Source organism: Alexandromys fortis, unplaced genomic scaffold (genome assembly GCF_014885135.2).
Source record: "Alexandromys fortis isolate MF-2015 unplaced genomic scaffold, M_Fortis_MF-2015_v1.1 scaffold_88, whole genome shotgun sequence".
NCBI lineage: Eukaryota > Metazoa > Chordata > Mammalia > Rodentia > Cricetidae > Alexandromys > Alexandromys fortis.
Genome location: NW_026067961.1, coordinates 5,745,647 through 5,771,750, shown reverse-complemented (window position 1 = coordinate 5,771,750; position 26,104 = coordinate 5,745,647). Strand labels below are relative to the sequence as shown.

Here is a 26,104-nt window from a genome sequence, read left to right as displayed (position 1 = left end):
CAAAGAGTTATTGTTCTCTTCAAAATTAATGAAGATCAGATTTGATCGGGGAAGATGTCATAAATCCTTGGCTACAAACATAAAAGAAAACAAACAAACAAACAAACAAACTACAGAACAGGTCATGTATATGCTGATCCCCCTACTATGGGAACAGCTCTAAGACTGGTGAGACGTGATGAATCTTGTTGGCTACAGTTTGGGTATGCAGTCCAAGTGGACTCAGAAAGTTGACAGATGCCTTTCACCTGCTCACAGAATAAACACAGAAACACAGAATAAAAAAAAATCATCTAGCTGGGTGGTGGTGGCACACGCCTTTAATCCCAGCACTTGGGAGGCAGAGGCAGGCAGATCTTTGTGAGTTCAAGGCCAGCCTGTTCTACAAGAGCTACAGGCTCCAAAGCAACAGAGAAACCCTGTCTTGAAAAACAACAACAACAAAAAAATCATCTTTAGCTGACTTGTGCACACCACACATTCCATACTTATGTTAATGTAGATATATATGCTACCTTTAAAAGTTTGTGTTTTCAGAAAAAAAAAAAGGACCAGACACCAATGAAAACAAGTAGCCCTGGCGATCCAGCCTCTCAAGAGTGGCTCTGTTGCAGTTTCCTCAAAATTCTGTATCCAGAACTACTTCAAAATTGCTAGCTGAGATGGTCCAGTCTCAGACCCTTCCAGCCAGGACTTCAAGCCCTGCACTTTCCCGTGAGCAGAGACTGGACAACAAATCACAGCTAGCTCTCCCAGGACTTGACCATTATCCCAACTATCTCAGGGTCCGCTAAAATGCCATTGCCCCCCAGACAAGAGGAAGCAATTTTAAGAATACAACTCCCACATTCCCAAGAGATGGGGTAGGTGGGTTTTGGTTGGTTGGTGGATTATAAATGTCTGTCATCGTTTAAGGGGGGTTTGTTATATTATTACTGGTTATAGGAAGGGAGGAAACTTAGCAGAGCAGGTTAGATTCAGGGATCTCTTTCTGAAAAGAAAAACGCCTCCCTTTTAATAAAAATGATGGGAAAAGCCAGTCGGTGGTGGTGCATTCCTTTAATTCCAGCACTCAGGAGGCAGAGGCAGGTGGATCTCTATGAGTTCAAGGCCAGTCTGGTCTACAGAGCAAGGTCAGTACAGGCTCTAAAGCTACACAGAGAAACCAAAAAAAGGAAAGAAATGATAGGAAAATGTGTAATTATTGAATCTACTTTTAAACAAACAAGCAAAAAACTAGTCTTAAATATTTTACATTGGTATGAATTTTTGTATATTGATACAAATTTAAGGCTATTTTTGTTCTGCTGAATATGTTTCTAATATTGTTTAAGGTATTGTACCTAGTGGTTTGAAGTCTAAAAGATTGTTTTAGGATAGTATTACAAGTTATAATATAAAATTGTTTAAGTATAAAACTTTAAATCATCGCCGGGCAATGGTGGCGCACGCCTTTAATCCCAGCACTCGGGAGGCAGAGGCAGGCTGATCTCTGTGAGTTCGAGACCAGCCTGGTCTACAGAGCTAGTACCAGGACAGGCTCCAAAGCCACAGAGAAACCCTGTCTCGAAAAACCAAAAAAACAAAAACAAAAAAAAAAAAAACAAAACAAAAAAAAAACTTTAAATCATCAAGATAAGGTAGATAATATGCAAGTTACAAATGGACTGGACACTGTGAATATAATTCTTACCTAATAGCTGTTTTTACTATATACAGTTTTACTATTAAGAGTTAAAACCTTTCCCTTTTTTTTAGACAAAAATGGTGACATGTGGGATATTTATACACTTTATAAAGATATATTGTTGCGATTGGCTTAATAAACAGCTGAGCAGTCAATAGCTAGGCAGGAGGTATAGGCAGGACTTATGGGCAGGGAGAGGCTGGCAGAGACGACACCAATGAGACACAGAGAAGAGTCAGACACACAGGGTGGAAGAAAAATAAAAAGCCACACGAATAGGGCTGGAGAGATGGCTCAGTGGTTAAGAGCACTGACTGCTCTTCAAGAGGTTCTGAGTTCAATTCCCAGCAACCACATGGTGGCTCACAGCCGTCTGTAATGAGATCTGGTGCCCTCTTCTGGCCTGCAAGCATACATGGAGGCAGAATGTTGTATACATAATAAATAAATAAAATCTTAAAAAAAAAAGTAGATTGCTCTCTCTTTCTGCTTCCTTAGCGTGCGCACGCGTTTTCTCTCTCTCTCTCTCTCTCTTCTTTTATCGCTCCTCTCTCCTTTTATCTCTTTTCTCTGTCTTTCTTTCTCCCCCTTCCTTAATAAATACTTATGGCTAAAAAAAAAAAAAAAGTAGATTAATAGAAATGGGCTAATTTAATTATAAGAGCTAGTTAGGAATGAGCCTAAGCTATAAGCTGCACATTCATAATTAATATTGTCTCTGTGTTGTTTTGTGAGCTGACAGTCCTAAGAAAAATCCATCTAAGGGATTCCTCAAACAACTGTCAGTAACTCCAGACCCAGAGGATTCAAGGGCACCAGGTACCAATTTGTTACAGACAGACAGGAGGAGACAAAACCACCCTACACACAAAATAAAACAAACATATCTTTTTTAAAAAGCCACAGAATCACATCTCCTGCACATAAACATAATCTGACTTCTTCCTTTTTTATTTACAACCCATTTGTTGGTCTGTTTGTTGGCATCCTAAGCTACATAACGCTACCTACTGATAACTCAAAGCAAACCAGACAAAGCACCTTTACCATGAACAAGTCATCCCTACAGATGTGTTCTGTGTGAACTATAGTCACACAGGACTGTATAGGCACAAGAAAGACTCTCACTCAACCAATTAACAAGTTCTTTTGCTATCTCTTGGTTCTTTATCTGTGCAGTGTCATATGCTCTGGGACCACCTTTCTATACTTTACCTGTAATCTACAATTAGATTACCCAATAGACAATTTGGAATCTATCCACTAGTAATCTACAGTCAGATACCTAATAGACAATCCAGATCATCTCGTTTCAGTGTAGCAAAAGAAGGTCACCCCTGTAAGAGAAGTATAGTATTGTAACCGAGCCTATAATGTCTGCTGCACCTTCTGCGCAAGCACAGAAGCGACAGACTCTGGGTGGTGAGGTGACCAGTAGAGACCCAGAGCCGTACAAACACCACAGGCCAGAAAGAGGGCGCTGTGGAGGAGCAGAACTTGATTAAGCTCTGGTTCTGGCTTCTAGAGTCTAAGTCCCAGTAAAGAGAGCACAGGCACAACACTGGGTGACGGATGTCACAGCGTCAGGATCACGACTACTAAGCACAGAAGCTGGATCTCAGGTGAGGTCAGAAGGCAGGAATCTAGGAAGAGGCAATAGTAAAGGCAGGCTGTGACTTGCTAAGAATTAGAAAAAGAACTGCCCCCACAGAAAACTCAAAGCGAAACAGATGAAGCATTTTTACCACGATGGAAAGCTATTCCTATGGATGTCTGCTGTGTGAACGGTGAGCCACACGGGATATCTGTTGTATGAACGGTGAGTCATATGGATTCCTGCGGATGTCTGTTGTATGAACGGTGAGTCGCACAGGATTCCTATGAATGTCTGCTGTGTGAATAGTAAGTCACACAGGATCCCCAGGGATGTCTACCGTGTGAAAAGTGAGCCACACAGGATCCCTTTAGGAATATTAACATGGGAAATGGTAATAAAATTTTCAACCTAATACAAACAACAACCTTTGGAATCATTACTCATCCCCACGTCAACATTCTTCTCCCTCTCCATGAGCTGTCGAACTCAATCAAGTCTACCCAGCTCCTACTGCAGCCTCCATTTAGAGCCCGAAGCTATCTGTGAACAACGATGGGCACGAACACAAACGGGGTCCAGAGGGGATTTCAGCTGGAGAACAAAACTGTGAAGGCGATGAACCAGGGACGTAGAAACAAAAGGTCGTTATATTTTTGGGCTCAAACCACCTAGAAATCCAGAGTTTTTAACTCAGTTTTCAGGAGGAACACTCAGTGTCCTGAAACAAACAGGACCTGCTTCACTGAGACACAGGAGATGCTCAAGGAGATGCATGGTCAGATGTAAGAGAAAATCCTAGTTACCCTGGACAACATAAGCCCACACATTCATCAGATTGCCCAGACGGAGCCTCATGTGGAAGGGATGGACACACAGCCAAGCTACAGGGCTATTCCCCAATACCTGCAATCTAAGCAACCGAACTCATAACGGGTAACTGGAGGGCCCCTCATTTCCTTCCTAAAGGTGGGTGATCTTGAGGCTGAGTGGTAGTCCATCTTTTTTCAGGTTTTTGACAAATGATTCAGGTAAGTTTTCTTACCAGTTCAATGGGCAACAACTGTCCTATGTGTCCCTTCGTCCCAGTGTAAGGTCCTCACACTTCAGTGCACATTGCTGGCCTCCCTCAGTGACAACTACTGTGTCTGGATTCAAAGCAGAGCCCAAAGCCTGGCTTGCTAACGTTAGTTCCTGAGCACCTAGAGCACATGCAGGGGGTAAGACTCCATTCTTCTGATACCTGGACCCAAACTGGACACAAGAAAAATCACCACCACCACCACCTTCATCATCATCATCATCATTATCTTCTTCTTCTTCATCATCATCTTCTTCATCACTACTGTCCCCAGAAAGTGCGAGGAAGAGGAAGGAGAAAGGACTGTCGTACATACTACCACAACAAAAGCAGAAAAGGGCATCAGGGAAGAGGAAGTGAGAGGGAAAGACGCTGCTGCGGTGCTGTCGTCTGGAGTCGGTCTCACACCTGAGCTGCACTGACATGCAGAAACACGGTCCCCTGAATTACATTTGAGAAAGGGGGCCACCGGACTCAAGGCTGCTGCTGCTGCTGCTTTCTGAGAGACTGGAATTACATGCAATCAGACGTCAAGGCATAAGGCATGGCTAACAGAAAGAGCAGACACTGCCCAGTCCAAAACGTCACCTTGTGAGCCCCAGTTCTCAAATACAACACTGACCACAGTCTCTGAGATTCATTTTTAATGAGAAACACATGAGCTAGGTCGCAAAAAAAATGCAACTCTTTGGTTTTTGTGCAGACGACAGGATGAGACGGACGGGAAGAAAGGAGCGTACAACACTCAATCTTCACTTTCTCGTGGACCAAAGCCTGGGAGAGTCATGGAGGCAGGGCACATGGCCACCAGAGAGCTAGCAAGCGACACAGGTTAATAACCCAATGACTCCCAGAATTCAACTGAGGTCAGTGCCACACAGCAGTTCTTTCCAAACCATGTTAATTTCTTTCCCTGCACTGCAAACACACACACAGCTCTCCTGCAAATAAATACCTAGGAGAGGTCCGCAGGGAGGAGGGACGTCTGCTGGCAGCACTGGGCGAGCCGGGTGGGAAGGCGGGGCCCCTGCTGCGGGGTCTCTGTCTGGAGGAGCTGACAGGTACTGCTCGGGGACTACTTGGGCGGGCAGGGAAGCCTGGGGAGTTAGCCTGAATGGAGGGTCGTGGGGTGGGGGAAGGTGAAGACCCCCATGGGTGCATGAGAGTGTAGGGTCGATACCTTGGGGATGAGGCTTGGCTTCCAGCCACAGTTCCAGAAGCTGCACTGTGAGGACTGAGGGATGTGGGAGGCACAGCCACCCGGCGGGCTGCCCTGTGAGGACTCGGGGATGCGGGAGGCACAGCCACCTGGCGGGCTGCACTGTGAGGACTCGGGGATGCGGGAGGCACAGCCACCTGGGGGGCTGCACTGTGAGGGCTGAGGGATGTGGGAGGAACAGCCACCTGGCCGGCTGCACTGTGAGGGCTGAGGGATGCAGGAGGCACAGCCACCTGGCGGGCTGCACTGTGAGGACTCGGGGATGCAGGAGGCACAGCAACCTGGGGGGCTGCACGGGAAGGTGAGGCCAAGGATGGACTCAGCCCTGGTGCAAAGCTCCAGAAACTGGCAGCAGGAGCAGGGCTAGTTTCATAGAGGCTAAATTAGTTGGAAAAGGGAGGAAAGAAGAGAAAAATCAAAGAGACACTTGAGATAACTAAGAATGGATAACGTCAGCTTTTAAAGGATAATACAATCATATTATAAATTCTAAAAGTTTAAGTAGATAAGCATTTCAAAAACGACCAGACACTAATTGCTACATTCATGTGGAGGTGCCAATGACCCCTTCCAAAGAATAATGAGCACACAGAGCCATGTGTGTCTAAAATTTAACCTACCAACAACCTAACCAACCACAGAAGGCTAAGAAATTCAATCAAAGAAGGGTAGCACCACCTGCAATGGCCACAGCCACCCTGTCCCGCTCTCCCCGCATGTTAAAGACACTGTAACTTCAACGACACACACATCAACACTGTGGAACGGCTCGCCTCAACATTCTCCACAGCTGTTTTCACTGTCAGTGAGATGTGCAAGAGAATCACACTGACCTAGACAACGAGCTGGCGCCGAAGGAGCCCAGGCTGCAGAACATGGGGCTTGTTCCTGGATTGGAGCCAGTGTTCAGCATGAGATTTCTGTCAGGTGACCGAGCTGCCGTGGCAATAGGCTGAGATGTGGCTGTCAGACTGGCAAACGGATTTTCATCTCGTGTCTGAGTGGACATCATCAGCACTTCCATTAAAATCTGGCCAATCAGATCCTTAAAATCAGAGAACACTGTTGGGAAGGCAGAGCAAAAAGCAGGTTATTCACGGGTTGTCATTTCCACGGTCCTCAATAAGCCAAACAGAACCAGAGCGACGCTGTGCGCTAGGCGGTACTGGGTTCTCAACACTAAAAGGATACTAGCTGAAACCCAAAAAGAGGTCCAGTGTTCTTTCCAGTGATTTCTTTTTCTTTTTTTAATTTATTTTTATTTTATTGGTGTTTTGGCTGTATGCATATCTGTATGAGAGTGTTGGATCCTGGAGTTACAGACAGTTGTGAGCGGCCATGTGAGTGCTGGGAATTGAACCTGGGCCCTAATGAGCTTCAGTGCTCTTGACCGCTCAGCCATCTCTCTAGCCCCTCTTTTTCTTCTAAATATTATTGTACATTTTTCTCTGTGTGTATATATGTGCACACGCATGCCCACGTAGGGATCAGAGGACAACTTTCAGGATATCTTTCCATCCACCATGCAGGTTCTGGCGACAGCACTCAGGCCATTATACCTAGGGGCAGGCATCTCTACCCACTGAGCCATCTCACTGGTTCAGCCCATAGTCATTTACAAGTTTGGGCAAACATACCACAACTGTGTAAGAGGCAACATTAGGGGAAACTGAGCAACCACAGCTGTATAGAGGAAACATCAGAGGAAGCTGAGAGACCACAGCTGTATAGAGGAAACATCAGAGGAAGCTGAGAGACCACAGCTGTATAGAGGAAACATCAGAGGAAGCTGAGAGACCACAGTTGTATAGAGGAAACAGAGGAAGCTGAGCAACCACAGCTGTACAAAGGAAGCTGAGAGACCACAATTGTATAGAGGAAGCATCAGAGGAAGCTGAGCAACCACAGCTGTATAGAGAAAGCATCAGAGGCAGCTGAGCAACCACAGCTGTATAGAGGAAGCAGAGAGACCACAGCTGTATAGAGGAAGCATCAGAGGAAGCTGAGAGACCACAGCTGTATAGAGGAAGCATTAGAGGAAGCAGAGCAACCACAGCTGTATAGAGATGACATCAGAGGAAGCTGAGCAGCCATAGCTGTACAGAGGTAATATTAGAGCAAACTGAGTAAAGGTTATGCAGAAGTTCTCCCTATTTTCCTCAATTTTTTTGTAAATATAAAACTAATCTAAAATTAAATTTTATTTAAACTAAGTTAGAGTGCAGCCAGAGAGCTGCCACAGATGACTGTTTACTGTAGAAAGGAACAGGTCCCTACTAGAGTTGCCCATGCCATACTATGACAAACACAGCAAGGTTAGTGGTTCTCGGCCAACATACACTTCCCAGAAAGTCCAAGCTCCAAAGGTTCTATGAAGGGCTCCATATTCAGTCACCATCTGGTTTCTGGAGCAGATTCCAGTCTAGCTTCTTTCTTGTTCTTTGCAGCCCCTGGTTGATTTGCTGTTGATCTTTAGATATATCCTAGATACCAATAACCAAAGCCCTGATCCGTGTCAGTTTCACCTAGTTAGATGATTAAAAATTATGGTTGATGTGTACAAGGGAATCATGAGAACCTTGGAGTTAAGAGTGAGAGCATTGTGTGGCAAGTCTTTAAAACCTACAGTCGCTTGGCTCTTCCCAGCCAGTTACTAAGACACTAACATCAGAAACCCCCGACCTTCCAGGAACACAAGACTTCCACTGCCCTGAAGAAGGCAGGCCGGGTGGAAAGGGAACTGTAACCGTGATAACAGTGACTGCGCACTGAAAACATCTCTTTAGCACTCCTTATACAAACGCCTTCCTGAAGACTGGGGATAGACATCAATGGGCAAAAGGCGAAAGATACCACGACCCAGACAGCTGTACCCAGCGATGCGGCCCTACTCCTCCTCTACTGCAAATGATTACATTGCGCCACAGTGCCTGCAAAATAGCCTTGGTATAGTTCAGTACAGCTAATCTCTTAAAATAGAATCTAGGGAGACAGCAAAATGTAATTATATTCCATTTTGCTAAGTAATTTAATAAAAAGATCTGGACTGACTATCTACACACGGCTTGGTAAACACTGAGCCTACAGTGACAACGGACCTGCAGTAAGGGCCGAGATCTCCTCAACTGTGGCTGAAGTCAGCAGGCTACAGATACAACAGGTGGTGGTCTCGAGTCCCGGGGCCAGCAAGCATGCTACTTTACAGGGACTAATGTCCTCTCAGAGAGCATTCCACCATAGGCGAAAACATCGCCAGAGACACAGGTGTGTCTCCATCAGAAGCAGCCCCATAACAAAAAGTGTGGTTCCATACCATGGGGACAGAGACCCACAGTCTCACATTCTACACATAGGTACTCGGAGGGGGGCGGGGGGGGGGGGTTAAAAAAAAAAACAGACAAAGAACCCACCTTCTTTTGGGTTCTGTTTAAACTGCGCAGAAAGAGAAGAAAGGAAGATGACATCTCTGTCCCGGTCCTTCCAGGAGACGCGAAAGATCTTACAGACCAGCTGTAAGGCCTGCTCTTCGGACACTTCAGGACCTGAAGAAGGCTCCTAGTGGGAAGATCTGAGTGTTAATGTACAGTAGGAGACAGGAGTTAAGACATTTGATTCCATTTTTATTCTTTTTTTTTTTGGTTTTTCGAGACAGGGTTTCTCTGTGGTTTTTGGAGCCTGTCGTGGAACTAGCTCTTGTAGACCAGGCTGGTCTCGAAACTCACAGAGATCCGCCTGCCTCTGCCTCCCAAGTGCTGGGATTAAAGGCCTGTGCCACCACCGCCTGGCTTTTTATTCATTTATTAACAGGGTTATTAACAGGGATATTTTTAGATGCATAAAACCGTTCAGCTGGGCAGGTGGTACGAGCTGGGAAGCAGAGGCAAATGAATCTCTACAAACACAAAGCAAGTTTCAAGTCATCCAGAGGTCCGCATGGGCTTCTGTGGGCTGGAGGAGGAAGTTACAAAGTCAAGGTCTCATTAAGCTGATGCCATCACTGATGGGAGAGCAGAGGAGGCATTGTCAGGAGTAACCAGGAAGAAGAGGCACAAAGTGTGCCCACGTCATCTACCTGCTGAGTGAGCGCTGCAGAACCAGGCTATGTCCCCGGGACATGAACACTTTCCTCTGAGGAATTTTACAGCCTTTCATGACAGAAGCACTATTACATACAAGAAACTTGAGGAACTTCACAAACAGAGGCCACACCACAAGGAAGCTATTGTCTAAGAACCATCACAAGGTCACCAAAGTAGTTCTGTGAACTTCCTGAATGGAATGTGGTGTACTGGCCTATACACACGTGACACCCAAACCCGTATGGCACCTATACCCACATCCACACCCAAACCCGTCACCCAGTCCAGAGATCAGAGCTCAGATAAAACAGACAGAAAGGCCTCACCAAGTCTACACTTGCTGGTAGATTTTACATGTCCTTGCTTTAATTACTTCAGAATACAGCCAAAGATAAAATGATCTACTGCCTTAGTAAAGACCCACAAAAATTAAATTTCACTGAGGAAAAGCACTGACCTAGTCAGTCGGTGGTGGCACACATCTTTACTCCCTGCAATGAACAAACAGCCAGACAGATCTGTGAACAGCCCAGGCCAGCCAGGGCTGTACAGCAAGATTCTGTCTCAAAAAAAAAAAAAAAAAACCAAACCAAACAAACAAACAAAACGAAAACACAGGGACCCAACCCAAAGACAGGTTGACTGACACTTCCAAGGAAGCCTGGACTACATAGTGAGAACTCTGTGGGGAACGGGGACCACCCAGCAGACTGCAGCTGCCAGAAGGGAACAGAGCGCCGTCCTCCTCCCCACCGACCTTTTCGCTCAGGCTCCTTTTCTCCCGTCGGTCATTCTCATCCACTTCCATGTTTTCAATTCCCGAATCCACATCCACCTGGGACATGCTTCAAGTACAAAAGACAAACAAGGCTTTCATCTTTTTTAAAACTCCCAGCATCAAGGCTATGACAAAATTTAACATATCAACCTGCATTTATCAGGAAAGCAGAATAACACTGGTTCCCTTCTGAAAATCTAAGAGCCCCTCATGTACTGGCATGGAAGCATCCTGTCCGTCTTACGTGCTGGACTCATTCCCCCAAGGTATCATTTCCTTGAGATCACTTTCAAAATCTAAGCTATCAGCAGGATGGATTTTCAGGACGTGCTATTTTTAAACAATGCATGCTGCAAGCAGAGTCATTTGCACTGACTGTCCAGCACCAGGTACTAATCATCCCTTTGACCCCGACAAGAACGATGCTCTGTCATTTGTCTCATTCTCACAAATATGTGGCATTTGGGGTACTCATTTCTATTCCACAGGCAGCCACTCTGTCTCGCCAACCAAAACGTCTCAACAGGTCTTGCTTTGGTCCCATCATGCCTTGCTCTAATTCTAGATCCATACAAATTTCCACTATGATTTCTCCTTGGCGAAAATGTATCAGGGTATTTTATTAAGTTCTATGCTAATTTTCTGGCTTAATATACAAGTCAAAACACATGGCCCTTATGTGTCTGACTCTCATACCTTTCTACCCGATGAGCACATAGAGCCCTATATTTTTCAATTAGATCAAGCTCACTGACTGCACTGCTTAATGTATGCTTCCTCATGTTCATCCTCTCCTTGATCTATTTCTGGCTAAAAAAGACACGTCTGAAGCCCCTGAGGATGGTTTTACATATGACAGGCTTCTCGACACCCTGTCAGCATTCGCTTTACGGCACACTGATGTTATATTACTAAGTGTGTGCACACTTGGAGCTGCCATGGCTGCAGGTAAACTCTTCACAGGAAGCTTCCTTCTGGTCATGAAGCTGGGTTACAAGACACACAAAGGTTTGCCTTTGCGTCCTTCAGCCAATACTGAAACTAGAAGTTTCGGAGGTAAGCAATTCACGAGTCTAAAGTGCATGCTGCTGAGTAGCGTGGCGAATCCTGCACCTGGCTGCACTCTGCCCAGGCCGAAGTCCTCCCTAGGTCACAAAAATCGATGCTAGCTCTCACTTTATTTTTTTTTAAATAAATATTTATTACATATACAGTGTTCTGCTTGCATGTATACTTGCAGGCCAGAAGAGGGCACTCGATCTTACTATAGATGGTTGTGAGCCACCATGTGGTTGCTGGGAATTGAACTCAGGACCTCTGGAAGAGCAGCCAATGCTCTTAACCTCTGAGCCATCTCTCCAGCCCTAGCTCTCACTTTATTTGGCAGCTTGGTTACCAAACCTGGTGTCGCCATCCTAGTCCTCAGGTCACTCTTCCTTTACTCAGCAGTGGCCCCAAAACCCAAGAGGAGTGACATTAAGGAAGCCCAGGGCATAAAATGTGGAAAGAAGGGTCAACTCTGGTACTGCACGGTAGGGCTACAGAGGGAAATAGTAAACACAAGAATCTAAGGGCGCTTGGTCTGATAGCAGCCTTTCTGGCTTACCTGCTGTGGCTGCATTTAACCTTTCTGATTTCTGTCTCACTACTGTTGCACACACTGGTATTATCATTTACACACTGAGATCTAGTCACATGTATCACATGTTTATTGTGAGGCCATTTTGTTTAATCATCCATACCTTATGTCTCATAAAAAGCATCTGGACACTGAACTCAAATTCTGTGGAGAGATGGTACTTGATTATAACTACTAAGCCACCTCTCTAACTCATAAAGACACTTGACTGAGGCAACCGTATAAAGACTATTTCATTCAGAACAGAAAAACTTCTCAACCTAGGAATGAAAATTGGATTCAGTTTGGTAATGACATGGGGTCTCTGGGTTGTCACTTCAGACTACTAGGCTAAAGACTAGCGTGCAGATTTCCCTTCCTCCCAGGGAAGCAGCGAGAACAGATGGTATCAAGTTACCTTTTCTCACAGGAGACGCCGTCGATATCCATGCTCTGGGAACGGGAGAGGGACTGAGACTGTGTCTCAAGGCTGTTGGACGGTGAGCTGCTTAGAGAGCTGACTCCTTCGCTGCTCTGGCTCCGATGGGCAACTCCTACACACGAGAGGCGAGACAGACAAAGGCCCAAGTGACACAATGCAAGCCCAAGAGGAAAGGCAACAGCAACACACACACCCTCACGACGCTTGGTGGTGAGGACTCCTGTCAGCTGACCCCAGGAGTGTCAGCAAGAGATCATGATTGTCATCAGCATCACATACAGTCAGTCATGGTACACGTGGTGCTTGGAATGACTCTCAGACGTTCTAACCGTGGCCCTGGACACAAACTGACAAAACAGCGAGTTGTCTTTTATTTTGCTTTAGTACATTTTATGAGTGTGAGAGAGAGACAGAGAGAAGGTGTGTGCACCTGTGTGTGCCACCTGTGGATGTCAGAGGACAAAGGACAGGAGTCCGTTCTCCCTTTCCACCACGTGAGTTCCACGGATTGAAGGCAGGTGTCTCACCCAGTTAGCCACCTCACCAACCCAACAGTACAAAAAACTCCTGGAATGCACTGGAAATAAGATGCATTACTGAACTGGCAGACGTGCAGAGGAGCCAGCAACAAATGTGCATGCACAATCCAGATGGTGGGAAGGGAGGTGTCTGTGGCCGGTCTTTCGACTTTGCCACAAAACTGAGACTCTCAGACATGTTGAAAATACAGCAGAACTTCACCGCTCCATCTCCTTTCGTACAGATTCGGCCATTTGATGATGGAATATATTGGAGAAAATAAAAAAGTGACACCATCCTTGTCCCCACAGAGCTTACTTACGGTGACATAAAACTGGCATCAGGGCAGAGGGGCAGACTACTTCTCAGAGAACTTTACTCATCAATGTCTTAAAAATTGTTTGTTACAGAACTTTAAAAATCACCTTAGCCAGGTGTGAGGACACACACCTTTAATCCCAGTACTAGGGAGGCAGAGGCAGACGGATCTCTGTGAGTCCTAGGACAGATTGGTCTACAGAGTGAGTTCTAGGACATTTAAGGATACACAGAGAAACCCTGTCTGGGCGGGGGGTAGAACAAAGGCACTCGAGAGTTGACTCTGGCCTTGACTTGGGTATACACAACATAAAAACTTTATTTAGGACAGTGTACTATATATAACAGACTATACATAATAGGAACAAAGCACCATGACATACTGAAAGTACAGCATGTCTGTAGTGTTTTTGTAAGAATTATCTGAATTCACTTTGTCCTGCCCTTCAAAGATCTTTACACCCCAGTTCTCCCCACAATCGATCACATGTGCTCACACCAGGGTTCTCCCCACAATCCATCACATGCGCTCACACCAGGGTTCTCCCCACAATCCATCACATGTGCTCACACCAGGGTTCTCCCCACAATCGATCACATGTGCTCACACCAGGGTTCTCCCCACAATCAATCACCTGCCCCACAATCAATCACATAGCCATCTCTAAACATCACAATGATCTACTTATTTTAAAATTTTACAAAGGTTGGTGGCCCCTTCAGTTTTACTTAGAATAAAAATATCATGACTAACACACATGAAAGCAAAAACAAAATGTCACTCTCTCCTGAAACCTCCCTGTGCAGTTATCACCCTCTTCCACTTCCTGCTAGAGAAATCAGAGTAGAGGAAGTGACCTCTGAGATTAAGACTTTTTTATTCCACCTCCCATCTTCCGAAGATACTAAGGTGAAAGCCCAAGCATAACTTCATCGTGGACATCAACAACCTTCACCTATCAACTTACAAAACGAATCTTTTAAAAGTAAGGACACATGAAGCAAAGGAAACAGAATGCCATGTTTGCTTTTAATACACATGGATTATACACACATGCAAGGGGGCTCGGCTCTTGGCAGGTTCTGGCTGGGGAGGGCCGTGGAAGGCACTTCACACCCTGGGAAAGGCAGACGCTGAAGGAACTAAAATGGGATTAGCTGAGTCCTTCCTCCCCTATCAGCACGGCTCCTCAGCAATAGGCCTGCTCGGATACAAACCACACCAAATGCCCACTTAGGACGACTTACTGCTCAACTTGTTCCGGTGATCCTTTCTCCCTGTCTCTGTCTGTATGTCTGCTTGCCTGTCTGCCTGTCTCTCACATACAGAGGCTTGCTGGGGGAAAAAAATGAATGATAATATTCAGAAGCACCCCAGGGCCAGTGAGATGGCTCAGGGGGAAAAAGACCCTTGCTGCCAAGCCTGACCTGACGACCCAACACGGCAACAACATTCCTCAAAAGGAATAGAAGTAAAATGTTGCTTTCCAACTCGAGACATGCGGCATGGCAAGTAAACACACATACACTCAGGCACACACATACACACAAATAAATGAATAAATAAATGCAAAGAACTGACAAAAGGAACCCAAAACCTTTAAAAACAAACGAGAAAAAAGGAATCAAAGATTTGGGAGGCAGAGGCAGGGGAATCTCTGAGTTCAAGGCCAGCTTGGTCTGCACAGCAAGTTCCAGGACAGCTAGGGACACACAAAGAAACCCTGTCTTGAAAAATCTACCCAAAAAAGGGGGCCGGGTGGAGTTTAGAAAATAGGGGAGGGGGGGCTGGAGAGATGGCTCAGAGGTTAAGAGCATTGCCTGCTCTTCCAAAGGTCCTAAGTTCAATTCCCAGCAACCACATGGTGGCTCACAACCATCTGAAATGAGGTCTGGTGCCCTCTTCTGGCCTGCAGTCATACACACAGACAGAATATTGTATACATAATAAATAAATATAAAAAAAAAAAGAAAAAGAAAATAGGGGAGGGGCTGGAAAGATGGCCCAGTGGTTAAAGGCACTTCCAGAGGGCCAGGATTTGATTCCCAGCACCCACATGGCAGCTCACAACTATCTCCAACTCCAGTTCCAGGGGATGTGGTGCCCTCTTCTGGACTCACAGGCACCAGGCATCCACGAGGTACAGAGACATGCACGCAAATAAAGCACCCCACGCATAAACTAAACACATAAACTAGAATATTTTTTTTATTTTTCAAGATAGGGTTTCTCCGTAGTTCCTGTCCTGGAACTAGCTCTTGTAGACCAGGTGGCCTCGAACTCACAGAGATCCGCCTGCCTCTGCCTCCCAAGTGCTGGGATTAAAGGCATGCGCCACCACCACCTGGCGTAAACTAGAATATTTTTATAAAAGACAGGAATGTGGGCTGATTTTAAAGAGCTCATCCAACCCTGAATTCACCCTCTTCTATAGGTAAAATCACGCTCTCTGATGCCATGATGGGGGTACCTGCTGTAATCCTAGCACTAAGGAGGCAGAGCCAAGTGTCTGGAGTTTGAGTAACAAGACTCTTAAAAATCCAAGAGGGCTGGAGAGATGGCTCAGAGGTTAAGAGCATTGCCTGCTCTTCCAAAGGTCCTGCGTTCAATTCCCAGCAACCACATGGTGGCTCACAACCATCTGTAATGGGGCCTGGTGCCCTCTTCTGGTCTGCTAGCATACACACAAACAGAATATTGTATTCATAATAAATAAATAAATATTTTTTAAAAAATCTAAAAGAAAGGGGCTGAGAACATGGCTCAAACAGTAAAGAACTTGCTGAGTTCAAATTCCCAGGGTCTATGCTTTAAGAAGAAAAGGTTGGGCACAATGCTCACTTGTGAGCTCGTGGAGGGAAAGCAGGAACTCAAGAGTCAGGTGGCTCTCTGGAAGCTAGCTAGCCACTTGGCAGAGTTTTAAGTCTTATCTACGAAAGCCTGTCTCAAAACAAAAGGAAGAAGGTTCCTAAGGAATGACATCTGAGGTTATCCTCCTACTGCCACACACACACACACACACACACACACACACACACACACACGCACGCACATGGAATTTGAGAGCTATTTCTAACTTTATAGAAGCGGCATCAAGCAGGTTTCCATGAACTCTGTAATCTGTCATTTAAGTTAGTGTCACAGTTTATTATCTGTGTAATGATGGGGATAAAGGAGGAAAATCTCTGCCCCTTTCTTTGCTGTCTTCTGGTGTTTGTGTATACAATTGTGTGTGCATGCACACAAAAAGGACACATTTTCCAGGAGCTCTTGTGTTCAGTATTGCTCCTCTGCCTTCACAACACCTGCAAACAGGGTAAAGGAATGCCAGCAGTACCGTGCACAGCTGGCGCCAGATCAGGCTGCAAAGGCTGTCACAGCAGGGATGGCAGGACTATGGAGACAACTGGCGTAGACATGCCTGTCACCAGCAAGACACTGACGACACCTGCTCTGGATTCACAAGGGGATTAATGTGGCCCCAGGAAAACACAACTGCATGCTAAAATGAAATGCTCCAACCAAGAGGAGGAGCCTCCAGGTCTCTGTTCCTCTGCAGCCCTGAGCCTAGGGGCTCTGGCCTGTGTCTCTGCCTCTAGCCAGATTTGCTTTTGTTTATTCCACTTCCTCAGACAGATCTCATTATGTAGCCTCCACTGGTCACAAACTTGAGATCTTCCTGCCTCTGCTTCCCAAGCCTTGGGTTTACAGGCATAAAACCATGCCCTGCTGTTTGTATTTATTTGTTTATTTTGACTGTTTCTACCTTAGCAAATGGAACCCAAGGCCTATTCCACTGGTTGCATGCCCAGCTGCAAGTCAGCTTCTAGACCACATGCAAAACTTTCCTTTTCCCAAGCCTGAACCAAGTATAAGAGGAAAAAGGATTTTAGTATCAGCAAATGGTAACAGAACAAAAGATTACCACTCTGCTATCGCTCCTGGTGCCACTCTTAGGCAAAGGCAACGCACTGCGAAAGAACAGCTTCCACTTAGTTAAATTCACTACTGCCCTAGGACTCTGCTCTGACTTCTGTTCACGCTAAGGTGTGGCAAGACTGAAATAAATACTCGGTGGGGGCTGCATGACTGACGTTACAGCATTTGGCACATCACTAGCAACACCTAGACACACCAAAGCGTCAGATAAAGCCTAACAAGAGAATTCCGGGGAATGAGATGACGCCTGAAGCAAATATACAAGGATTATCCCACTTTCAAAGTTAATAATGCTCTTTTATTTTATTTTTAAAATTTATTTATTTATTACATAAACAGTGTTCTATCTGCATGTTTGCCTGCATGTCAGAAGAGGGCACCAGTTCTCACTATATGTGAGTCACCATGTGGTTGCTGGGAATTGAACTCAGGATCCCAAGAAGAGCAGCCAGTGCTCTTAACCTCTGAGTCATTTCTCCAGCCCTTTATTTTATTTTATTTTATTTTATTTTATTTTATTTTTAGGTAGTTTTGTGACTGGGTATGGTGGCATAAGCCTTTAATTCCATCCTGGTCTAGAGAGGTCCAGGCCAGCCAGAGCTACACAACGAGACTCTCTCTTAAACTAAGCATACATAGCAGAAGGAGAGGAGGGAGGGGGAACTGGGATCGGCAGGTAATAAACAAATAAAACTAATTATAAAGAACAAATAAACAAAAACAAGGTAGCATGCGTGACTGACACTAGGGCCTTGCACATCCTAGGCAGGTGTTCTTTCACACAGCTACATTCCCAGGCCCAGGGCAGACTTAACACTATATACAGTCCGAATCAGCGGCTTTGGGGGTGGCACCTGAGGACTGGCACCTCAGACTGACCTTTGGCCTCCACACAAGCGCACAATCAGCAATCACTGGCAGTGGAAGTCTAGCAAATACACACCAGGCCTTAAGAGACTCAAAAGCTGTGTCGTGTAACTCAGTCTTTCTTGTCAAACCCAGACCAAGGCAAAGCCAGAACGGCTTGAGCGAGGCGAGGCGCTCCCACACTCTCACACCTAACAAAAGCCAGTAAAAGACTCTCAGAAAACCATGGCCTTTCCATGAGGACAGTTGCCTAGCAACTCCCCCAGTCAACCTTGGACCAAGGCCTCCCTACTATTGATTCCTGTGGCCAATGATAATGCAAAACAACTTACATAACCTTCCCCACTTTACCTGTGAAACTGCCTGCCTTCACCTCCCCACACATGGCCGGGATCCCTAGAGAACCAGCCCCAAACAACCCTCTGCTGATTTCCAACTGAATTCATCGCTTCCTTAAAGGGCTTTCTTTTCTCTCCATCCTTAGGTTCAAAGTGCAGTTCAGTGAAAAACTTAAGAGGCCTCTGGGAATGGTGTACAAGGTCAGAACTTAAGACCCATGGTGGTGGTGGGGGGGAGGGGGAAACACAGGTGGAGTGTTAGGGCCTCCACAGAGGGGTTCATAGGCCCTGGCTATATTTCCATATCCATCTCAAGTATTTTGTCTGGCTTCTTTAATTTTAGAAGGAAATGCACAGTACAGAGATAAATTTTCTTTAGGAGAAACAGCGAGGCAGACTCGCCGGCTTCAGGGAAAGGAGGAATTCTTCTCTTACTTTGATTCTAACGGGGCCAACCAAACCATTGTTCTCCCCAGGCCCCGATGTGACTCACGAGAATGTGCTGGGATGAGGCTTGGTGACCAACAAAGGGCTGGAGGGATGGCTCAGCGGTTAGGAACACTTGCTGCTCTTGTAGAGGTCCTGGTCTAGGCCAGCCCCCATGTCAGGAAGCTCACAACCACCTGTAAGTCCAGCACCGATGGACCCAATGCCCTCTTCTGGCCTCTGTGGGCACTTGCACACACGTGCACATATTCACACACACATACATACATACACACACACACACATACATACATACATACATACATACACACACACACACACACACATACATACATACATACATACATACATACATACATACATGATTTAAAATAATCTTGTCAGGCACAACCACACTTTTAATCCTAGCACTCAGGAGATAGAGGCAGGAGGGTCTCCGTACATTAGAGGCCAGCCTGGTCTACTCTTCAAGTTCTAGGCTACCCAGGACTACATAGTGAAACCCATTCTCAATAAACCAAATCTTAAGTAAATAAATAAGCAGCAGAGAAAAGGAGGAAGCAAGGGCGTGAACACTTCTTGTTTACAGCCACAGTGAGCCGGCTAACACTAATGGAGCTTTCTATGGACACGCGTTGTGTCTGGGCTGCTGGAATGCAGGATCTAGCGCATGCTAGGAAGTGCTCTCTCACAGACCTATAGACTTAACTCTAAAGGGGAAAACATTTCTTCGTTCTGAAATGCAAATCTCTCCTTCACAGCTGTATACCAGAACTCTGGTTCTAGACCAGTTTTCAGGTTGGCAGGGAATACACACAAGCAATCACTTCCACAGGGCAACTTCCCTCTTCTTTCTGAGATGGTCTCAACATACCGTCCAGGGTGGCTGTGAATTCACGATCCTCCTGCCTTAGCCTCTTCCAACTTTTCATTTTCATTCTTAAAATTTTATGTTTATTCACCTGTGTGTGTAGGGTGTGTACAAGTATGGGTATATGTGTATAGGGCGAGTATGTGTGTGTGTGTGTATGGGTATGTGTGTATAGGGTGTGTGTGTGTGCAAGTAGGGGTATATGTGTATAGGATGAGTGTGTGTGCAAGTATGGGTATGTATGTATAGGGTGAATGTGTGTGAGTATGGGTATGTGTGTATAGGGTGAGTGTGTTTGAGTATGGGTATTAAAGGCATGCACCACCACAACCAGTCAGCTTTTCTTTATTTTAAACTTATTTATATTTGAGACAGGATTTCACTATATGGCCTTGGTTGGCCTGGAACTCATTATGTAGACCAGGCTAGCCATGAATTCTTAGAGAAATACCCACCCCTTTTTCCAAGTGCTGGGTTTAAAGGCATACCATACTTGGCAACTCTTCATTTTTAAAATGACAACTGTCATAATTTCTGGGAATTTCTTTAAACTACATAAGCCCATGTTGTTTGGTCATTTCCTCTTGGTGATTCATTCACTAATTCACCCCATCTTAAATTCTATGCCAGGCTCTGGTGAAGCACTGGGGATACAAAAGTGAGCAAAAACAAGTACAACTTCCTGACCCAGGGAGTTTCTACCCCATCAGGGGAGGCAGACGAGACAGGGCACACAGCCAGGCATGGTCCTGTGGGCATGGAAAGCCAGCACTAAGGAGGTAAAAGCAGGTGGATCTCAAGATTGACGACAGCCTGTGTTATAGACAATACTACGTCTCAAAATCAAAACAAGAAAACTCAAGGTGGACAAGCAGACTGGAGGTCAGAGCTGAAAGGAATAGTGCTACATTAGAATGTGTGCGATTTCAGATAGCGGCCAAAGAGTTTTCCTGAGAAAAGGACACTAAAGACATTTTGTTTGATTGGTTTGGGTTTTATTTCTTCTTTTTAAGAATCACCTTATTTGCGGAGTGGGGGGGTGGTGGCTGCTACTCTGTGTGTGTGTGTGTGTGTGTGTGTGTGTGTGTGTGTGTGTGTGTGTTGTAGGTCCAGGGGACTGAGTTCAGGCTGTCAGGATCGGCAGCAAGCACCTTTACTTGCTGAGCTGTCTTGCCAGGCCTAATTTTGATTTTCTAGTTTGTAGGTCTGGGTAAGATATGAGAAAATATCAAAACCTGATTTTATTATGATGGGGGAGGGGACTCATTCACACCACAGTATGTGTAGGGAGGTCAAAGGGTCACCCTGTGAAGCCAGTTCTTTCCTTCCAATTTTATATGGGTTCTGGAGTTTGATCTCAGGTCATCGAGTCTGCTTAGCAAGCACATTTACCTGCTAAGTCATCTCAGCACCCCTAAACTCGACGCTCAAGAGCTGGGAGTGCTTGCCGTGCATGCAGGAGAACCTGAGTTCGGATCTCCAGGACCCACATAAAGCGAGGGGTAGCAGTGCGCAGCCGCAATTCCAGAGCGGAGGAGGACCTCGGGGTCTCGCTGGCCAGGCAGTTTAGACAAATTCACACGCTCTGGTTCAGTAAGTTCTCATAAAATAAGGTGGGACAGCTGACATCCATTTCTGGCCTCCACACACAGGAATAGGCATGTGCACATATACCTGTACATGCACACATGCAAACACACAGAAATCACTTCTAACGTTTGAACGAAGAGATGCCAGTTAGACATGAAAGTGAAGTCAAATGGGTCACTAGCGTCTAAAGTTCAAGACACAGGTCAGAGCTGGAAATGTAAACTAAGAAGTTATCAAATTGGAAGCAATAATTAAAGGCAAGAAACAAGATGAGATCAATTAAATGAATAAGCAAGATAAAGAGACCAAGAGTTTAAACAGTGAACCCTGGCATTCTGCTGGCAGACATCAGGGGAGGGAAAGGAATCCTGCAAGGAACTGAAAAAGAACAGAGAGGACGGGGACCAGGACAAGATCATCTTCTGAAAGCTAACGGTGTTTCAAATCAGAGAGGGTGAAGCCACCAAGTGAGGCTGACAGAGATAAACGGACTCAGCAGAGCTCCCACCACACACTCATTCAGGTCTGCACAGGGTGCAAGAGCAAAAGATGGAGGACCAGGGTACTTGCTCCAGAAGACTGGAGATGTGTGGGAGCTGCAGAGAAATGGGAGAAACGAGCTCCATTTAACAGGTGTCGAAGGGAGAAGCACCTCACTGTGCACATGCTTGCGATGTCTTGGCTCAGCTAGCGAAAGCTCACCTGGGGTACAAAACCTCCCCAGACTAGAAGGAAAAGGAGCCATGAGAAGCGAAGCTTTGTGCGGTGATAGGACATGGTATCACAAGTACAAGCACTGATGAGGCAGCATAGTGTGTCCTACCAAGAATAGGGGCCAGATGGAAGCCATGATGAAGCTTATACAGGCTCCCTTCTGCATGTGTGTTTCCTCCACACACTGAGAGTGTGCATGGAGAATGAGGTGTTGCACACTTGGTAGCAGAGTGGAAAAGTAAACAGGGAAGCATGGCATAGCTGCCTGGACATGTTGGGTCTACTTAAACTTGTGATCATGGATTCTAAATGAGATGGCCAGACCACGTGGCTGTGTGAGCTCTCCTCCAGCCTTGCTCCAGGGCAGGGGGCAGACAGTAGGTGGGAAACGGATGTAACCACAACTGTGCTACAACCTAGCAAGAAAAACAAATCCCAGAACTGCAGGGATGGCCGGACACAGCAAGGAGGCAGTACAGTTATGAGCACATTTCCCAAGGAAAAGACAACTTAGTCCCGGAATCCTGAATGCTTATCTGCAAACTGCCACAGCTATCAGCCCACGCGCTCACACAGGTGTTCTTCCTGTTGTCACTACAAGAATGATGGACAGTTTATCCACACCGAGAAGCCGCCACTGAGGGTTAAGGACCCAAGGCAACAGAAACTGCAAATGCTCTTAGGTTTCAAGAGAAAGGGGGCTTCTGGGTGGCTACGGCAGAGCTCACAGAGCTGGAGATCAGATTATTATAAACGACACAAACAGCTTACATAGCACCTTTGCGTCGTCTCGGTAACTGCGAAAACTACAAGATTACCATGTTTGATAGAAGTGTCATGTGAGAAAATACATCCAGGCACACGTGTGAGTGGATATCATCTTTTCCTAAGAAGGAAAAGACCCTGAACATTGCCCACCTAGGAGCTCATTTATTTTAAAGAACTTGTACCAGAGTTAAGCAGCTCCCCAGAAGACGGCTACAAATATACAGGTGGAGCTGATTCCTGGAGAGCTGGGGACTGAACCCTGGGCCTCTCACATGCTGGTAGGTGCTCTGCCATCCACAGCACGTCTGGGCCTCACACATGCTGGCAGGTGCTCTGCCATCCACAGCATGTCTGGCACCCGATGTAATTTAGAGGAAAAGTCTGTGCCAACGCAGCCCAAAGACAAGAGTGTCGCTATTTGACCATTATTTCAATCTTGCATTTGCAAACAATTTTTTTGTTTGTTTCTGAGTGCATGCACGTGCCCACGAGCATGAGTCAAAAGTTGGTGGTGGCGCTCACCTTTAATTCCAGTACTTAGGAGGCAGGACACAGGCAGATCTCTGTGAGTTTGAGGCCAGCCTGGTCTACAGAGTGAGTTCCAGGACAGCCAGGGCTACACAGAAAAACCCTGTCTCAAAAAGAACCCAAAGTCGATGATGGCTGTCTTCCTCTTATTTTTTTGAGACAGGGCCTCCCACTGAACCTAGAATTTACCTATTGACTAGACTGGCTGGCCATGAGTCTTAAAAGTCCCTGCCTACTCAGTGTTAGGGTTACAGACATGAATCTCTGAACCAGTTTTTAAAAGGGTCCAGAGAATAAGAATGTGGGTCCTCACACGTATGCAGGAATCACCCACCAAGCTCTCTCCCCAGCCCCTAGAGTACATTAAGAGATGACAGAGGACTGGGGTAAAGCACATGCTATTAGAGAAGGAATGGGGTGGAGGAGAGACACATCAACCAAATTCACAAAACCAGGAGACTCAAATTCAGTCTTGGCCAGCTCCAAAGGCCAGACCTGAGCCTGCTGGTAGAGCTGGGAGGGGGTTGGGAGAGGAATGACTTTGCAAGTCTTCTCCGGTCACTATCAAAATGAACTGAAACAGTGAAATACGCAGCAGTGACCTTTAGGCCACTGATTGTTTTAATCTGTGTGGTAACATTGGGATGATGACATCAGAGGTACAACTGCTTCCAGGTCAGAGGCTGAGGCTCACCTGCTGCACCTATGGGGGAGGTAGCTGGGGTCATGTTGTGGACATTGAGACCAAGACTCTGGGAAGGGCCTGGGGCTGATGCAGGTATTGGAGGTCCCGGAGGGTTTTCCCTCTGGGGAGACGTAAGCGGGGTGCTCGGTTGGGAGGTCTGTCCACCAGCAAGTCGTGCCAGGCGCCTCCGGCGAATCTACAAAAGGGAAAGAGAGAGGACATTCTGTAACTAAAAGCAGATAACAAACATTGTAAGAACAATGACATCCATGTACTAAAGACATCAACAACCATTCCCAGGCTTAGCAGCCCAACAGTCCTCGAAACCAATATACTGAGAAAAGTCAGGAGGCAAAGCCAGTACTCTAGGTTTTGGTTTGTGTTTGCTGTGCAGGTGAGTCTGAACGTGAGAAGTCCGAGGCCAATCCCAAGCCATAGCCCTCACCTTCTCCTAGTATAACCTGGGTCTTGCTGTTCCCCGCTGCAAGCTGCCCTCCCTTCCTCTAGGGAATCTGTGAAGTCTCAGCCACCGCAACCCTTCACCCCCCACTTCGCACCCCTGCATGTCTAGAAATAAACTCAAACTGACCTACAGTATTTTTGGTGATCAGATAAAAGTCAGAGCTCCTGAGGAACTGATAAGACGGGTTTTCTATCCCCAAAAGGAGTCCCTCCCCTCCAGCTACTTGGCCTCATGTAATCTGTATGATCTGTCCGCCCCACACTCTCTTGCTGTCTCCCACCCCACCCCGCTCTCCAACTTCTCTAGCCTGCCCATGTCCAGGCTGCTTTCTTCTCCACTCGGCACTCCTCTAGATGGCCTGGCTATTTTCTCTCTTACGCACAAAAAAATCTTCCCCTAAGAGTGCTCCTCCAGGCAGTTTCTTTACTGCAGCCCTCACAAGCACCGGGCCCACTACTGCGTCTGGCTTCATGTGGGTTCAAGCTTGGGCAGCCAAGACAAGGCTCAGTGAGGAATGCCCACAGCCTGGTCTACAGAGCAAGTTCCAGGACAGGCTCCAAAGCTACAGAGAAACTCTGCCTCAAAAAACAAAACAAACAGAAAAAAAAAAAAAAAAAAAACCACTCATACACAAAATAAAAATAAATCCAAAAGAATTAAAATAAAAGTCAACTTCATCCAAAAGGAGAAACAAAAGACATAAATTTTATATGCTTCAAGAGCAAAATATTTAGGCTGCTTTTCTTGCTGTTTTACATATGATCAAAAAGAAAATATAGTCTGCCTTTCTTCCCCAAGCACTCCAGCTACCAAGGACTGAAAATACACAGAGCGGATCACAGCCATGCTTCCCATTTCGGTGACTGACAACTAGGCAAGAGGGTCACAAACCACCCCCCCAACACCCACCACCACCCCTCACCCGGGCTATGCACCAGTACGACAACTGCTGGATGTGAGCGGGCATCACAGAAAGAAGCCAGACCCTGGATACACTCCTACCAGGAATACGGAAGATAAAAAGCCTCAACTACGGCAAACGGTAACAAGGACAAACTCACTTGAACCTAGGATGTGTGTCACTCTCTCACGGCAGGACTCCTGCTCCTTTTATCACTCTCAGACCAAGGAAATGTCCTGAGTCCTCTGCCCAAAACGAAGCAGCTCCTCCTGCTGCCTGTGCTGCAGACATACCAGCCCCTCCCTTCACCCTAAACCTGAGCAGCTCACATAGTAGCTAGTTTAGGTTTACTTAACTGGATTAAATCATCTGAGAACAAGATTAGGAGAATTCGAACAGTGGTTCCCAGCCTTCCTAATGCTGCAGCCCTTTAAGTCAGTTCCTCATGTTGTGCTGACCCCCCCCAACCATCAAACTATTTTCGTTGCTACTGCATTGCTGTAATTTTGCGCCTGCTATGAATTATAATGTATATCTCTGATATGCCACCCTGTGGAAGGCTTGCACTACTCTCAAGGAGGTTGCAACCCTGTGAACCACTGAGCTAGAGAGACAGCACAAATTCAGAGTTCTTGCTTGACCAAGCATGAGGGCCTG

At 46.1% G+C, this 26,104-nt stretch overlaps 1 protein-coding gene across 2 annotated transcripts in view; it reads right to left on the bottom strand.

Annotated features, from left to right (window-relative positions):
- The window catches only part of Ube4b (ubiquitination factor E4B), a 99,470-nt gene that overhangs the window by 52,597 nt on the left and 20,769 nt on the right, over positions 1-26,104 (bottom strand). Inside the window, exons 2-8 of one of the 2 annotated variants that reach the window (XM_050153345.1) lie at positions 24,093-24,279; positions 12,475-12,610; positions 10,418-10,505; positions 8,992-9,136; positions 6,415-6,643; positions 5,846-5,959; positions 5,318-5,605 (exon numbers count right to left, since the gene is read on the bottom strand). In XM_050153345.1, the coding sequence (XP_050009302.1) occupies positions 5,318-5,605; positions 5,846-5,959; positions 6,415-6,643; positions 8,992-9,136; positions 10,418-10,505; positions 12,475-12,610; positions 24,093-24,279 (1,187 nt within the window). The remainder of the gene's footprint in view (positions 1-5,317; positions 5,606-5,845; positions 5,960-6,414; positions 6,644-8,991; positions 9,137-10,417; positions 10,506-12,474; positions 12,611-24,092; positions 24,280-26,104) is intronic. The other variant, XM_050153344.1, reaches the window with a different exon arrangement.